This window comes from Bison bison, unplaced genomic scaffold (assembly GCF_000754665.1).
Source record: "Bison bison bison isolate TAMUID 2011002044 unplaced genomic scaffold, Bison_UMD1.0 scf7180017864525, whole genome shotgun sequence".
NCBI classification, from domain to species: Eukaryota; Metazoa; Chordata; class Mammalia; order Artiodactyla; family Bovidae; genus Bison; species Bison bison.
The window spans coordinates 130,836-149,016 of record NW_011495076.1 but is presented as its reverse complement, the minus strand read 5'-3'; the positions used below and the strand labels follow the sequence as shown (position 1 = coordinate 149,016).

The window sequence follows — 18,181 nt, the reverse complement described above, 5'->3', positions numbered from 1 at the left end:
TTTATTACCCTCCTTTAACCCGAGTTTCAGCACTTAAGAAGCACTTAAGTAGCAACATCAAAGAATATTCTCTTGAAGGGAAAAAAAATTCATTACCAAAATTTAAAGTGATATAACAACTAATTTTTTAAGAAGAATATTGCAAAAGTTATCAATAGTTCAGTTCAGTTCAGTTCAATCGCTCAGTTGTGTCCGACTCTTTGCGACCCCATGAACTGCAGCATGCCAGACCTCCCTGTCCATCACCAACTCCCAGAGTTTATCCAAACTCATGTCCATCAAGTCAGTGATGCCATCCAGCCATCTCATCCTCTGTCTTCCCCTTCTCCTCCTGCCCCCAATCCCTCCCAGCATCAGAGTCTTTTCCAGTGAGTCAACTCTTCGCATGAGGAGGCCAAAGTATTGGAGTTTCAGCTTCAAAATCAGTCCTTCCAATGAACACCCTGGACTGATCTCCTTTAGGATGGACCAGTTGGATCTTCTTGCAGTCCAAGGGACTCTCAAGAGTCTTCTCCAACACCACAGTTCAAAAGCATCAATTCTTCGGCACTCAGCTTTCTTCACAGTCCAACTCTCACATCCATACATGACCACTGGAAAAACCATAGCCTTGACTAGATGGACTTTTGTTGGCAAAGTAATGTCTCTGCTTTTGAATATGCTATCTAGGTTGGTCATAACTTTCCTTCCAAGGAGTAAGCGTCTTTTAATTTCATGGCTGCAGTCACCATCTGCAGTGATTTTGCAGCCAAAAAAAAGAAAGTCAGCCACTGTTTCCACTGTTTCCCCATCTATTTCCCATGAAGTGATAGGACAAGATGCCATGATCTTACTTTTCTGAATGTTGAGCTTTAAGCCAACTTTTTCACTCTCTACTTTCACTTTCATCAAGAGGCTTTTTAGTTCCTCTTCCCTTTCTGCCATAAGGGTGGTGTCATCTGCATATCTGAGGTTATTGATATTTCTCCCGGCAATCTTGATTCCAGCTTGTGTTTCTTCCAGCCCAGCATTTCTCATGATATATTCTGCATAGAGGTTAAATAAGCAGGGTGACAATATACAGCCTTGACGTACTCCTTTTCTTATTTGGAACCAGTCTGTTGTTCCATGTCCAGTTCTAACTGTTGCTTCCTGACCTGCATATAGGTCTCTCAAGAGGCAGGTCAGGTGGTCTGGTATTCCCGTCCCTTTCAGAGTTTTCCACAGTTTATTGTGATCCACACAGTAAAAGGCTTTGGCATAGTCAATAAAGCAGAAATAGATGTTTTCCTGGAACTCTCTTGCTTTTTCAATGATCCAGCAGAAAGAAAGACAATGCCAAAGCAATGCCAAAGAATGCTCAAACTACCACACAATTGCACTCATCTCACATGCTAGTAAAGTAATGCTCAAAATTCTCCAAGCCAGGCTTCAGCAATACATGAACCGTGAACTTCCAGATGTTCAAGCTGGTTTTAGAAAAGGCAGAGGAATCAGAGATCAAAGTTATCAATACTTCACTTTTAATTGTATGACTTCTTGCTATAATATTTTATTTCCTCAATTCATGAAATAAAAAATATATCTTCAATATTGAGACATCAGCCAGGTGTCTGCATGTGTAACAAAATAGCAGTGATTGAAATGTTTTCACATATCAGAATTTCGACACTTAACAATTATGTATGTATCTTAGTGCCAAGTAATGTTCTAGGCACTAGGAATTACAACAATGAATAAAACAGACAAAAATTCTGTTTTCATGGAGCTTATGCTAAAGGACACTTGGAGTCCAAAAGCCACCTTTATTTAAAGTTGAAAGTTGTATTTAAAAAAAGAAAAAAAAAAGGTAGAGAGTGGGGCCAGAGAGTAAAGGAAGTATAAGCATGCCCTTTTTAACTTGTTTAACAAGTAAAAGTGTATATAGTTGAACATATTCCCTAAGTCCCTCTCCAGAAATGTCCGTGATGTAGAAACTGCAAGGATTAACTAGCCAGCAAATATACAGACAGGAGGGATGTGGACTATATGTCAAACATAGTCAATTAGAAACTAATGTTTTTGATTTTAAATGTTACAAATATTTAATCAGTATAGTCTTTCTACGGACTCTCTTCTGTAAGTCACTGAACCTCAGTTTCGCATAGTTAGGCAGGAATTTCTTCAGATATATCCTAGAGAATTGAAAAGGTTCTCAATACTTAGAGTATCTAAATATTATTTCCCAAACTATTGACTTTTGGTGCCACAATTTGGTCAAAGTATACTATCCTATACAATATTATCAGCATAGGTCAGAGAAAACCCAAATTAATTTATTTGATAATGTTGTATTATCTGCAATTGGACTGTATTCACTGAAAATTTCCCTTTATGTTGACACTGTATTCAAAGAAGTCTTTATTTATAGGTTAAAGTCAACTGTCTTAGAATGTTCAAGGAACTGAATATTAAGTAGAATGTTCATGTGACTGACAATTTACATATTCTCTCTCTCTTCCTCTCTCTCTACAATACACACATACACGCTTGCACACACACACGTTTACAGAGATGCAAAAACCTATGGATTCCTTAAAAAGTAGCCACTCTAGGAAACCAATGCTTCCTTAAATAATTTTCAATATCTTTCTGAAATTCCTCAGTGTAATTCCCTACAGGATCTACTTACAGGCAAATAAGTAAGTAAAGCTTGGTGAATTCTTTTTTTAAACACATGGGACTTAAAACAATGACTGTCATTGTTTAAGTGTTTTCACAAAAACATTAATCTTGACTATTTCCAAATATCAAATCAGTTTTCAAAGGATAAAGATTTGACACTCTGAAGATACTCAAGAAAATCTAACACAGGCTCTGAAGATAATTCCAAAGAAGAAGTGCAAACATATCCAGGCAACAAGGTCACTGGCAAATCTCACTGATCTAGACATTTAATCCTTCAGCATTTACCAAGCACCCATTCTGCCAGATACTCGAGAATATTTTATGTGATTAACCCTTATTCAGATGCAGAAGTTCTGGTGTGCTTGTTAAAAATGAAAAGGAAAAATCACTTTACTTTATAATCACACCTCATTTATGGCCTGCTAGAATTAGTTAGCCAAATGGCTGCTGATAAGCTCAAATAGTTTTAGCACTGGGTTATTGGGGTCAAAGGTTAAACCCCCATGTGGGAGACTTAAACCAGCTCTGTTCTGAGGCCAGACCACATGCTTAGCTCCAGGCAGCCACTCTGTAAAAGTCTGCAATTGATCACAAATTGGGCAAGAGGGCAGGAAAAGATTCACAACCCCACCACCCACATAAGAATAACAACTTGGCGCACTGCCTAATGGCATGTATCCTAGAATTCTTACCTCTACAGGATCCCCTTCTCTTTCATACACTGAAAAACTACAGATGATATGGGTTATGATCATACACACCTCAAAATGATGATCAATCAACTCAAAATATTCTTCAAGGGGCACCGATCCAGAAAAAGAACATGTGAAATCTTTGATTCCCTGTTTTTCAAAATATTCTTGAAGGCGGATGATAAGCTCATTTGTTATAAGCCAAAGATCCTCAAATTGTTCACTCTGAATGCGGTATCGTTCTAAAGAGAAAAGCAATTAAGCAAAAGGCTTATTAACACAATTACTAGCTGAAATAATGTATTGCTGTTGTTCAGTCGCTGAGTTGTGTCTGACTCTGTGTGATCCCGTGGACTGCAGCACACCACACTCCCCATTCCTTCGCTATTTCCCAGAGTTTGCTCAAATTCATGCCATCAAGTCAGTGATGCCATGAATTATCACTAAATCTGACATGAACACCAAAATGAAAAGGACAAAGATTTCATTTTGGGAATATAGATATAATTTCTACTGGCTTAATAAAAATAATTTTATGACCTTATTGTGATTTTCTGCATCAATAACTTAACATTTTCAAATTTCACTCCAAAGGTATGTGATCACAGTGCCAAGCTGCAGAGTATGGTCCTTTTAACTATTTATCTTATGATAGGTTTCAGTATAGTAAAAACACAAAATTTGGATCCTTCCAAAAAAAAAACTTTACTCAAAAAGTAAGAAAACAAAGAAAGAAAACAAAAAAGGTAAGAAAACAGCCATTGCAAAAGTATACCTGGTATCATTATATGTTTCAGAAAATTGATATGAAATAAAATTTATTCTACAGCAAGTCCCACATCCTGGCCACAGCAGCCAGTTTAAACCCCTGTTATCATAATCAAAGCTTTCTATTTTTCTAGTAGTTCTTTCATTTGAAGAAAGATTTTGCAATAAGACCCTTCCCCAAATAGAAATCTTGGTTCCCTCCATTCCCTGAAACCACAGCTCATAGCCAAATTCTTGCCTCATACCCTGATGATGCTGATGATGACAACAAAGATGACAGTGATGATGACAGCAGTGACAATAACTACATCTATGATAAGAGCAACTATTATATGTTGAGCACCAACTATGCATCGAGCACTAAAATTGTAACAACTCATTCTTCTACAAAAAAAGAAAACCAGGCACAGAGAATCTCAGAGACTTGCCAAAGGTCACAAAGTAAATTAAATGTCAGAGCTAGAATTTATGATAAATATCATTCTTTCCAATTGTCTAAACTCGACCTATCCTTTAGGATTTGGCTTCAATCTCAACTACCCCAAGAAAACTTTATTTCTCTACCATCGATAGTAGCCTTGGGCTGCCCTGGTGACTCAGATGGTAAAGAATCTGCCTGCAATGCAGGAGACCAGGGTTCAACCTTTGAGACAGGAAGATTGCCTGGAAAAAGGAATGGCTACCCATTCTAGTATTCTTACCTAGAGAATTCCATGGACAGAGGAGACTGGTGGGCTACAGTTGCAATGAGTTGGACATGACTGACTGACTAACATGTAGCAGCCTTATATGTACCAGGCACTATCTAAAGCACTTCACATTCACTCTCTTGCTTAAATCTCAATCACCCAATAGGGAAAATACTGTTATCCCCATTTTACAGAAGAATTAATCTATTAATCTATTAATCCAAAGATTATCTATCAGTCTTAACCACTTCACAATATTGCCTGTCTCTGAATTTATACAGAGAATGTCTACAGTTTACTGTTTACTTAACTGTGTACAACCATGTATTCTTATTTAACTTTCCATATAATCATATTTGGTCTCTTCAAAGAGACCATACACTTTTTGAGATCAAAGTCACCTATTCTATTGAACATCTATTATGTTTCATAAAGAAATAAATCTTGGGAGTATAAAAATTAACTCAGTCTTTTTGCTTAAAGAACCTAAGGTACTATGATACACGCATGTAAAATAGTTATTTATACTTCCCATGGTACTATAAATATATTACAACTTTAAATTGGTTTTTAACTTTGTCATCCTCAACCAGAATCCAAGAACATATCTGCTCTCATTCCCCAAGTCGACTCTTTTTAATTACATAAGGAATAAAATAAACTGAGTATTCCTGCCACAGAACATGCAAACAGTCTATTCTCTGCTGTCTGATATGACATGAACCTTCATGTCATGAACCTTCCCCACACTCCCTTCACTCTAGTCTTATTCTGGATGTTGGCTTCTGCCCATGGTGCTGATCAGATGTCTTCTCATTTCTCCCCATCAAAGACAGTAGGGCCAAGGTCAGATATGACAACCTTTACCTTTCTTGGTAATTTTCACTGAAGGTTTAATGTTTTAGACGAAAACTAGAGTACAATTATGGAGGGGTGTGAGTAGACACGTAGAAGGGAGAATGCTAATGACAAAGTATGCTAGTATTAGAATCCTCTAAATCTGGGGTCTTACCTAAGTCAAGCTTGGCATCCAACACAGAAAACCCAGACTGATATTTATTCATTCTTCTATTCATTTGTAGAAGTCAGTTCAAGATGCTGGAGATAAAATCATGAATAAAGCAAGATCCTCTGCCTTCAAGAAGTTCACTATAGATCTTGAAAGACAGAGCGATGGGGGAAGAATGAACAAGGTTTCCACCATCACTGACTCAGGGGACTCAGGGATACCCCATTAAGGTTGATTTTGCCACAGAAATATCAGAGCTTTCCCCAAGGGATATACAACTATTTTCAAGTATATGAAGGCCTATTACATAGCAGAAGAATTAGGCAATAACAAGGGAGCAGCAGCAAAGGGAAGAAGGCACAATAAGAACTGTTTAATAATTATAGGTATTAATAGACTTGGCTGCCCTGGGAAGTGTTTAAGGCTCTGAGCTCCTTGGTGATTGGTGCTTTCTTAAAAGTCTCCTTGGGAGTTGTAGAACTCAGTGAGGAAGAAGATAGGCCTCTGAAGTTACAGACCAATCTGTCCCTCCCTGCATCCTAAGACACATATTGGGCAGCTCAGTGCTGCCTCCAGGTCTCAGCCATTTGTCCCTCTTAGGTAGAAAGATAGCTTCTGGCTCAGGGCCGGCTCAGGACCTTGTCTTTCTCTATGTCTTCCCATCTTGGGTCAAGTGTCTGCTCCAGCCCAGAGCCCCCATCCAGGCCTGGGGAATTCCCTTGGCCTTCTAGAAGACAACACTGAGCTGAGCCAGTTACATCTCCTTTTACAGCTTTGTGATCTCCACAAACACAAACTTTATATTCTGCTGCACACTCTTTGCTGGACGTAGCAGATGTAGGTGATGAAGTTCCATGCTGCAGGGATGCAGGCCCGAGAGAAGAGACGGTGAAATGTAGTCATGACTATTGGAGAAACAGAGATGAATATGATAGCAGGAGTGGGCGCATACGCTGGCACTGCCACACTTGACTGTGGCTACCCTCCCTGTGAGCAGCATCTGCAAAGCCACAGACTGGATGGTGAGTGAGTTGTCCTCCAGAGTGGCCTGTGCCAACACCAGGAGAGGTGTGTCCATTCGACTGTAATTTTTTGATACAAATGTGTCACAACTTAAAAATCTTAAAAGAAATGCACTAAACATTTCTATCAAAGGTTAGTTTTATTAGTTAAATTATATTTAAAAGTAAAACATTTTATTAGCATTTACAGCTGGAGGAAATGTGGAGAGGACTCTTAGCTAAATGCCAACAAGTACCTCCAAGTTCAGCTGTCCTGGGGCTGAAATGATGATGGGGAAAGACAGATCCAATTGACACCTATCCTGATGCCTCCTAGGAACTGCTGGATTCAGTTCCCATTCACAGCTTACAGTGGGCATGGGTGTTTCATTAAGGAGAGCAGGGGATGTTGTGAGCAAGCCAAGAAAGGCAGTGGGCCCAAAAGCTTCCCCAGGAGAGACAAAGTATCTTATTTCTGCTGCCCACAGCTGGAGCTCCTTCCTCACTCTTGGAAGACAACAAACCCCTAATCTGACAAAATGAAATGCAGGCAAGTCTAAACATTTCTCTTTATCTTTCATCAAGATTTGAATTATCTGAACAGAGGCTGATGAACTCTCTAGGAGACACAGCTCAATCCCCCATACTGGGCAAAGACTTCCACTTTCTAAAGTAACAGAGAAAAGTCTTGGACAGTAGATTCAAAAGGCAAGGGACAAATGAAAGAAATGAAACACAATTCCCTTTACAAAGTAGCCATAAAGCAAGACAATCTTTATCTTGATAGTCTTAAAAAGATTCTAAGTAACTCTGCACCTACTCATTCAATTCAAAAGGTATTAAGCAGTGAGTGCTGGGGAAACAATGGGGAACAACACATACTGGTCCTGGCCTTCATCCTAGTGAGAAGGGTAGAAAATAAGCAAATAAATAACAAATAATTACAAGTTATGAAAGGACTATGATGCAGATAAAAAGGGTGCTATGATAAAGACTAATGGTAAAACAGTCTTTTTATTATTTCATAAAACACAGCAGCTAAATAATACTAGCCGCTAAAATTTGCCTAGCACTTACAGTGTACCAGGAAATTGCTTCATGCTTTTTAGGAATTATCTCATTTGATTCTTATATAGTATAATTGCACTATTTTACTTCCATTTCTGTAGATGGAAAAAACAGGCACAGCAATTTTTTCAAAGTCATTCAAATGAAAGCTAAACCAGAGCAGGGATTTAATTAATCTAATTCTAGACTTCATACTCCTAATCATTTTGTGCATAAAGCTTGGAGCTTAAGATGGAAAGAACAGCCCAGGTAGAGGGAATGGCAAGTTCAAAGACTTTATGGGAGAAAAAGTCAGAGATGTACCAAGAACTGAGAGAAGGTCATAGTAAGGAAAAGTGCCCAAAGATGAAGTTCAGGCCAGGCCAGAACATACAGGGAGACCTATAAGGGTTAGTAAAAGTTTTGATATTATTATCAACACAAAAGATTTTAAGCTGGAGAGAGGCATGATAAAATTTGTAATTGTTTCTTTGTTTTTATTATAAAAGCTGCCAAGTAGAAAAGGAATTGAAAAGGGATAAAAATAGACTCATAGTTAAGGACATTATAACCATGATCCAACATAGTGGTGCCATATATAAGCAACTAAGGGTATCACATTATGAAGGCAATCTCCAGTTGCTCAGCTCTTATCCCTAAGCAAAACTTAAAATGTAGTAAATTTTTAAATCTATGACTTTAGTACAAATAAATCATCCAACCATCAATTTCTTCATCCACACAAAGGGGAAAATAAAGCATAGCTCACAAGGCCAGTATGAAGATCAACTATAACGTTATATGGAAAAGATTTACACAAGTGTAATTTATCTTTGTATTATTATTTTTTTGGCCGCAATACACGTAAGATCTTAGTTTCCCACCAGGGATAAAACCCACACCCCTTGCACTGGAAGTGCAGAGTCTTAACCATTGAATCACCAGAAAAGTACCTATATTTTAAAATTTAGATCAAGAAAAATTAGATATTCAAAATATACTGGTTGAAAAAATTAAAATTTTGATACAAAAAGTATAGAATAAAACGAGTTAAAAAATCTAAAGCTCACTGGAAAACTTAAATATAAATAAAATTCTCTATTTCATTTGCTAGCAATGGCAACCCACTCCAGTGTTCTTGCCAGGAGAATCCCAGGGACGGGGAAGCCTGGTGGGCTGCCGTCTATGGGGTCGCACAGAGTCGGACACGACTGAAGCGACTTAGCAGCAGCAGCAGCAGAACACTTGTGTCACCCAAAATGCATATGTTTAGTCCTGATATCCACTGTGATGATATCTGGAGATGGGGCCTTGGGGAGGAGATTATGTCATGGGGAAGGAGTCCTCATGAATGGGATTAGCACTGTTATAAAAAAGAGACCTCAATCCGGAAATCGCAGTTTTCTCTGTAGGCCACGTGAGGGCCTTGATTGAAGACATTGTGTTCTGTCTGAAGAATATTTAAGGTTTCCAATAAAATGTATATCCCTCAAAAAAAAAGAGACCTCAGCATCACTCTTACCCCTTCTGCCACACGACACACTGCAAAGCCAGACATCTGTGAACCAGGAAGCAGGTCCTCACCAGAAACCAAACCTACAAGTGCCCTGATCTTGGACTTCCTAGCCTCCAAAACTATTAGAAATAAAATTCTGTTATGTAAAAGCCACCCAGTCTATGGACTAAGATAGTACCCAAATGGACTAAGATAGTACTCTGCTGTGAATACATGAATATCATTAAACAAGAAAAATGTAAAATTCATAATAATAAACATTTAAATAGGTCTGATATTTTCTGTAACTTTCAAATTCGGGCTTTAATTATTTTCCTATTCATCAGCATATACAGGGGGAAAAAATGTGTCAAAATGTTAAAAATTACCATGAGGCTGGGGGATTTAAAAATATAAACATGGTATCTGCAAGTTGAATTTTTTCAGATTACCAAAAATCAACAAGGATCAAAGAGTCAAAGATTTATAAGGCATTATTTTGACTATTAAGCATTTTCTTGGTACTAGTACTCCAAGATATTTAACATTGCAGGAGATTTTTCCAGAGTATACATTTCATGGAAAGGAGAAATGAAAATTTCTATTTACAATATAGCATGAAAAAAAGAGTTGTATTCTAAAATACATCCTTACAATATTGGTAATTAAAATAGCTTCCAAAATGAACATTCAATTAATTTTTTTATCTCTTTTCCTTTGCATCTTGCAACAGCAGCTCCGTGGAAATAACTATTTCAGCTTCCAAATGAAATAAATTTAAAGGATTGGAATCCAGTCAATTGCCATTTCACCCTACTACAAATGGAGAAAATAATATATTTAACTAAGCAGGGCACAAAAATGCATAACGTCAGTCTCAATTCATGTCAGAACATCTGAAGTTCATCAATATAAATAATGTTTGCATTCACATCATAAACAAAGCATCAATATAGTTTATGCTATCCTGGAAATTTTTAAATGTGAAATGGAAAAGCAGATGAATGCTTTTTAAATCAAAAGTTGGAAGAAATAATATAAATAATATCAGTAGATATTAGTGTAATATTCTAAATATACAACCTCTTCAATATTAATACAAACTGTGGATGGTTTCTCTAAATTTAATTTTCAAAAGGCTTTTTTCTAAGTGTATTTATATAATATTCCCATTGTCCCTCAATAATACTGCTAAGAAATTCTAAGATAAATAGTAATACAATATTATACTGATGAATCACTGTACACATTAAAGCAATGACAGCAGCAGGAGGTGCATATCAGGTGAGTTTAGATTTTCTCATGACCTGCGTGTGTGCTAAGTTGCTTCAGTCGTATCTGACTCTCTGTGACCTTATGACCTTTAGCCCTCAAGGCTTCTCTGTCCATGGGATTCTCCAGGCAAGAATACTGTAGTGGCTTGCCATGCCCACCTCCAGGGAATCTTCCCGACCCAGGGATCGAACCTTGTCTCAGGCATCTCCTGCATTGGCAGGAAGGCTCTTTAGCACTAGTGCCATCTGGGGAGGCTTTATCATAACACTTGTCCTTAAATTTGGAGGCTTCATTAAAGGACTATCACAGAGTACCTACTCCATGAAGTTTCAGATGCTTTTGAACTGTAGTATTGGAAAAGACTCTTGAGAGTCCCTTGGACTGCAAGGAGATCAAACCAGTCAACCCTAAAGGAAATCAATCCTGAATATTCATTAGAAGCACTGATGCTGAAGCTGAAGCTCCAACACTTTGGCCACCTGACGCAAAGAGCCAACTCATTGGAAAAGACTCTGATGCTGGGAAAGATTGATGGCAGGAGGAGAAGGGGATGACAGAGGACGGGATGGTTAGCTGGCATCACCGACTCAACAGACATGAGTTTGAGCAAGCCCCGGGAGATGGTGAAGGATAGGGAAGCCTGGGGTGCTGCAACCCATGGGGTCACAAAGAGTCGGACATGACTAAGCAACCGAACAATGCCAACAATAAAAATCCCACACTTTATCAAACATCTGAAGATAATTTCTCTTCTTTCTGGAATGCCCTCCACCTAAAAATCTCCTATTCATTCCAAAAGATCCTTCACAAATAAAATCACTTATGGAACCTCATTCTTTTGGAATCCAGCAGCAGCTAAAGTGTGCTTCTATAAGCACATCAGGTGTTCTATAATCGATTCACTACCTGTTCGTTTCTCCAATTAGTCCAGGAGCGCCACAAGAGTCATGAGATGTATTAGATATAAAGACATCTGCTGAGTGAAAAATGAGCAAAGGTGCACAGTCCAGCCAGATGGAGTAGAGCAAAACTCTCACTTTCTTTCTTCTGAAGATATTTTGTTTAACACAGTTCAGCATTATATATGCTTTCTTTTGACAGATGCAAAAAGAAAGCCTTTTTCAAGGCTCAACCCTTATTCACATACATGACTACAATCCTTTCATTATATCTGAAAGCAAAATAATCAAAATGGAAAAGCAAAGGACTTTTAAACTTGACCTGATTCAATTCAATAACACTTTCTAGCATGTTACACTCTTTCAGGATATTGAAATATTTAGCATTATTAGTTATCCTTTCCATATTCCAAAGGCCTACCTGAGGCAACATAAATTTGCTATTTGCAATTGCTTAGTGCTACTCATGACACTAAGAAGATATATTTACTCAGCTTTCATTGCTAATTACCAGTTTAACAGGGTATAGAAGTCTAAGTTGAAAATCATTTCTCTCAGATCTTAAGGAAAATTTTTCCATCATCCTCTAGGTTTCAAATTGGGAAAGGAGTACATGAAGGCTGTATATTGTCACCCTGTCAGACGCTTATTTAACTTACATGCAAAGTATATCATGCGAAAAGACAGGCTAGATGAGCCAAAGGCTGGAATCAAGATTGCCGGGATAAATATCAATAACCTCAGATACGCAGATGACACCACCCTTGCAGCAGAAAGTGAAGGGAAACTAAAGAGCCTCTTGATGAAAGTGAAAGAGGAGAGTAAAAAAGTTGGCTTGAAACTCAACATTCAAAAAAACTAAGGTCATGGCATCCTATCCCAGCACTTTATGGCAAATAGATGGGGATACAATGGAAAAAGTGAGAGACTTTATTTTCTTGGGCTCTAAAATCACTGCAGATTGTGACAGCAGCCATGAAATTAAAAGACACTTGTTCCTTGGAAGAAAAGCTATGACCAACCTAGACAGACAGCATATTAAAAAGCAGACACATTACTTTTCTAACAAAGGTCCATCTAGTCAAAGCTATGGTTGTTCCAGTAGTCATGTATGGATGTGAGAACTGGACCATAAAGAAAGCTGAGCACCAAAAAATTGATGTTTTTGAACTGCTGTGTTGGAGAAGACTCTTGAGAGTCCCTTGGACTGCAAGGAGATCAAACCAGTCAATCTTAAAGGAAATCAGTCTTGAATATTCATCAGAAGGACTGATGCTGAAGCTGAAGCTCCAATACTTTGTCCACCTGATGCAAAGAACTGACTTATTGGAAAAGACCCTGATGCTGAGAAAAACTGAAGGTGGGAGGAGAAGGAGACGAGAGAGGATGAGATGGTTGGATGGCATCACCGACTCGATGGACATGAGTTTGAGCAAGCTCTTGGAGTTGGTGATGGACAGGGAAGCCTGGTGTGCTGCAGCCCACGGGGTCGCAAAGAGTCAAACAAGACTAAGTGACTGAATTGAACTAAAATAGTATCTAATAATTTTGATGAAAAGTTAAATGGCTTCTTGATTAATTTACCTTGAGTTTTTATTTTTTCCTTTCTAATCTTTGGAGATATGCCCCTGATCCTTAGTGCTCTAAAATTTCACAATAATATGTTTATATGTATTTCTTTTTCTCATTCATTGTGCTAACATCAAACAGGCTCCTCCAATATCCACAACTGAGACATTTCATTTCCTAGAAATCTTTGTCTCCATTGGTTGTCTCTCCATCTTTACAACCCACTCCCCAAACATCACACCTTGTTTGATGAGCCTGTCATCAGAATCTGCAGTCTCTCTGAACTCTGACATCAACACCTCACTCATTCTCTAACCACCAGCGTTTGTGCTTCTGGTTTACTTGCTCTATAATTCCCACTACTTCTTGAACCTAATCAAGATATGTGGTCTATTGAACTTGTTAATTTTTCACCATGTATCACTTTTCTCTGCTCTTTATTTCTCTCAGCTTAGATTTGGTAGTTCATTATTATAACCATTCTCATAAAAATATTTTATCTGCAATTCTGTTTCAAAATCCAAACCCTGACTTTAGTTGCTTGGATAACAAGAAACAAATCACTGCTGGGCAAAATTGTCTAAGGATGACTGGATTCACTTTAAAATTCAGGATCTCAGACTCTAATGGGAACTCATCATTGCTTATATTTCACAAGTTTGCTTTCTTATTCTCCAAGACACCAATGTCACACTTTTTTTTTCAAATTTAGAGATCAGCAAAGCTCCCCTATCTTTTCATCAACAAATCTATAAAGTCTCCCTAGACCTACATCCTGTCACAGTAAACTTTCAACTCTCCTCACCCTCCAAGTTCTGTATCCCATCCCCTCTCTCCTTCTAAAGGACTTCATTGCTTTGTGATGCCCTTCTACTTCCTGATCATCAGCCTCTCCCACTAACTCATTTCAATTGATATTTAAACATGTTCTGAAAGTGAAAAGTCAAAGTGTTAGTTACTCAGTTGTGTCTGACTCTTTGTGACTCCATGGACGGTAGCCCACCAGGTTCTTCTTTCCATGGAGTTATCCAGGCAAGAATACTAACATGCTCTAATATTGCTTATTTCAAAACAAAACCCCACAACTCCTTTCAGCTATGTTTTACTTCGGAATTACTGAGTTTAATTGTCCAATTCTTACTGAAAATGCTAGTTACTAAAAACGTGTAGTGCTACTAATAGATACTCTAAATTTAACCTTGGACTAAGCTGCAGCTTAGACTGCACTGCTTTGGACTCAATATAGAATTACATTTAGTAAGCTGAGTTTTATCATTATTTTTAAAGCTCTATGAAATTTGTTATTCAAAGTATAATTACATAACAGTTATAACTACAAAAATAAGCTATAGAGACATTATTGAAGAAGCTATTTTTGTGATATTCAGAAGAGAAATTTCATCCTGGACTCAGTATCAGGCTATGCATCTCCTAAACAACTGATTCGATTTGATCTTTAGAGCATTCTGAAAATTGGAACTAAAATGCTTTCCTTTTATTTCTAAGCTGCTAGTATCATATCAATTGTATGTTAGTCTTATTCTTCAATCTTCAGTAATTTTAAAACATATTTTAAACACTTTAAGAAACAAGTGGAACAAGGCAACGTACAAATAGATATAGTAAAGAAAAAGATAAAAGTAGATACATAAGAAAGATCAAGAAAAGCATCGAGACAAAAGGAACAGGAAGGAAGAGAGAGAGTAAGGTGGTAGTGTTTGCTGTGGGAAGTAATAAATAACAGTGTGCATCTTGATCTTAAGAAAGTGGCATGGCAGGAATATATAATTATAGACAACAGCATATTTCTTCTGAAATATCACTGTACTGAATCAGTCTAAATAACTGACTTCCACGTGGAAATATTTTATAATTCTGATTATAAAAATATTTCTCATAAAATGTGACCCATTTGTTATTTTTAACAACTTTATAGAAGTATCATTGATATATAAAAAATACACGTTTGATATTTACAATTTGATGAATTTGGACTCATGCATACGTGTAAAGCTATTACTATCTTCAAGGTAATGTACATATCCATTACCAGTGTTATTTTCAATTTAGGTCTGTGGAAATCATTTTCAGTTTCGCTACTGTATTCTTCCTAAATATTTTTATCTTTAAAGCTTTGCAGTTTATTTTTCAGAATTCATACAATAAACTCTAATTACATTGAATCTTTACTTTCTGAAGTAAAAAACCTATTCAGCTCCACAGAGAATGCGGCTGCATACCTGAGACAATGAGTTGCATGTGCTTGTCTGCTCTGGCTGATCTATGCCAAATTAAACTAAAATTACCACAGAGTACACTTCAAGATCAGCTGATTATCAAGCAGGTTTTAAAATGCACATAAAATACTATCCAAGATCTAGTGACAACTATATATGATACATGTAGCATTTGACTGATTGATAGAGAAAAAATACTAAGTTCTCTCCATTTGTTGAGTTTTTCTATCCATCCAGATTTTGAGATGAAAGACTGCATGCCTTTCATAAAAAAGAAAAATGTCAAACACATATTGGATACAAATTACTTCATTCCTTCTTTGGGGATGAACACTCTTACAGAGCAGTACGGAGCACCAACATCTGCCTCAACCCCAGAAAATTGTACTTTCTTCATATCTTTCACCTTTCATCTCCCAAGGGCTTTCTCTAGGTAGAATTCTGGGCATCACTGAAGCCAAAAAAACCATCAGAGAATTGTAATGGCTACTCTTCAGGTTTCAGTTTGCAGTTCATTTGGTTCTTTATTTAAATAGTCCAATTCCATTATGTAGTCTGTCTGCCCACACTGTGGCTTTGTCAAGGCATTCATAGTCATATATTAAGAAAACATGAATAAATCAATTATAGACATGGACATTTGGTGAAATTTAGGTAATGATAAAGTAATTATAAGCAAAAACAATGTTCTAAGAGTTATTTCATCTGAAAAGGAATAAATACAATGCATTAGGATATAAATATCCCCATTTGCACAAAGAATATGCCTTTTTAAAATAGTCTCAGTTGCAGATTCATCATACAGCATCATCAACTGGAATCAAACAGATGTGTACAATTTCCCAAAGAAATGTTGGCAACAGCTTTTTTAGTTTAACCAAAGAGAACAGTTTAATCAAAAGAAATGTAAGAAAATGATTCCATTATCTAACTGAAGACTAAAACTAATCAAAACAAATTGATGCCAATGTAAAGAAGACGACAATCATAACCAATCACAAAAAAGACCATGAAAAGTATAGCATTCTCTCATTCTTCTCAGAACTGTCTTTGATTTGTGTGTCTTATTCTTTCATTTTTAGTTGTTTCCAAGTCTATTTCACTAGTCACCAACCTACACATTCCAGAAGGTGCTATGACAGAGACATCATTATAGTTTCTAAAATAAGAATGTGTATATGTTCCTGCTGTTGACATCTTTATTTTTCAAAAACAGTATATCCTCATTTTACTATATTTTCTAATTATAAAAAAAAATAAAATTAAAACTGCAAATGCATAAAGTAGAAAGTGAAAATTCATTGTACAAATGGCAGACAAACTGGAGTGTACTCAGCCAGACTTTATATATATATGAATGAATGAATATATATATATATATATGTATCCATTTCCCCGATATCCTTAGTGTACCTAAAATTTGTTGAAAACTTCCTCTCTTAATAATTTATTTCCAAGAAAGGGTATAAAACCCAGTGCGCTTAGTAGCTTCATTATCTACATACACAGAAATCAGTTGTACATTGAGTAGTTTCAACAATTATTCTCATATGAAGCAAACAAATCAATAAAGCAAATATTTATCTGAAATTCAAACTTGATTATACAATTAGCACTTTTCATTCTATTGAGATTAATCTCAACAAAAGTTATTCACTTTCATCTTTGCCAATGTCCAAAAGGAGGCTATAAGAATATGTACACACATAAAATTTAACTCCAATTTCTAGTAACTCCTACAATCTAGTTTACCATACACCTATCTCAGAAACATTTTTCAGTTCTTTAAATTCCTCTCTCAAACCCTCCTCATCCCCAAAACCAAAGTTATGTATCTCTAATAAAACAGGACCCTATCTTCATGACTAATATAATGGCTCTTAGTTTTCAATATCTAACATCACTCTTATAGAAATCCTTGATGTGGCAATGATCTGTAATGTAGTGTTCTTAATAGAAGTTTTCAAAAGCAATATATCATGGCTTTACTTACGAGAGGTTTTGGAAGCAAGAAGTGTAACTTGGGACCCTCCTAAGAAGCGAAAACCCATTACATTCACCTGATCATCTTCTGACTGCTTGGCAAAGCCTACAAAGAAAAGAAAAAACATCACCTTACAGAGACACAAGGCAAACACTTAATATTTAAAATAGGAAGCTTAGTTGATGATGAGTACTTTTTACGGCACTAGTGGAGTCTGAAGTCCGTGTGTGGACTATATTAACTTCCACAGTTGCTTCCAATTGTTAAAATTTCTGCCTCATAAGAACATGCTAAAATCATTTCATTTCCTTTCTTCTACTTGTTCATTCTAGGTCTGAGGCAGGAAATGCACAAGATGAACCTAGAATATCTGTCACACCAGAAAAAAGCTATCAGTGACTAGAGAGCTATATGAAAAGGACGTAAGAGCCATCTTAAAGAGACTACCACTGGCCAGAGATGAAAATATTTGAGTATCAAAAAAGATAATAATTGCAATGGAGTAAAACACATCAAATATATTTAAAAGCATGTGTTGATATTTACACTAAAAACAAAAGAGAAAAGCCAAATGCTCACTACTGAAGAATTCTAGAGAATCAACTGAGCATTTTAAAAATCACTAACAAAGGCAAGGAATCAAGTACTTACCCTAATGACCCTATTGAACTGTACCACATAAGCAATGGTAAATAAGGGAAACATTCTTTGTATGTAAATACACCAGCTAAAAAATTGAAGAAAGCCTGAAAGCCATCATTTTTCAACTTCCAGTGAATGAATGGATCTGGGTATTGACTATCAGTAGCTATTACAATCACACAAAAAAGAGACAAACATATTATTTACCCACTGCTGAAAGTATATACC

General features: G+C 36.7%; 1 protein-coding gene across 1 annotated transcript in view; it reads right to left on the bottom strand.

The window, feature by feature from the left end:
* BBS9 (Bardet-Biedl syndrome 9) overlaps positions 1-18,181 on the bottom strand; it is a gene marked incomplete at its 5' end in the record, with an annotated part of 354,880 nt that overhangs the window by 231,812 nt on the left and 104,887 nt on the right. Inside the window, 2 exons of the mRNA XM_010831226.1 lie at positions 3,408-3,580; positions 17,321-17,416. Coding sequence (XP_010829528.1) covers positions 3,408-3,580; positions 17,321-17,416 — 269 coding nt within the window. The remainder of the gene's footprint in view (positions 1-3,407; positions 3,581-17,320; positions 17,417-18,181) is intronic.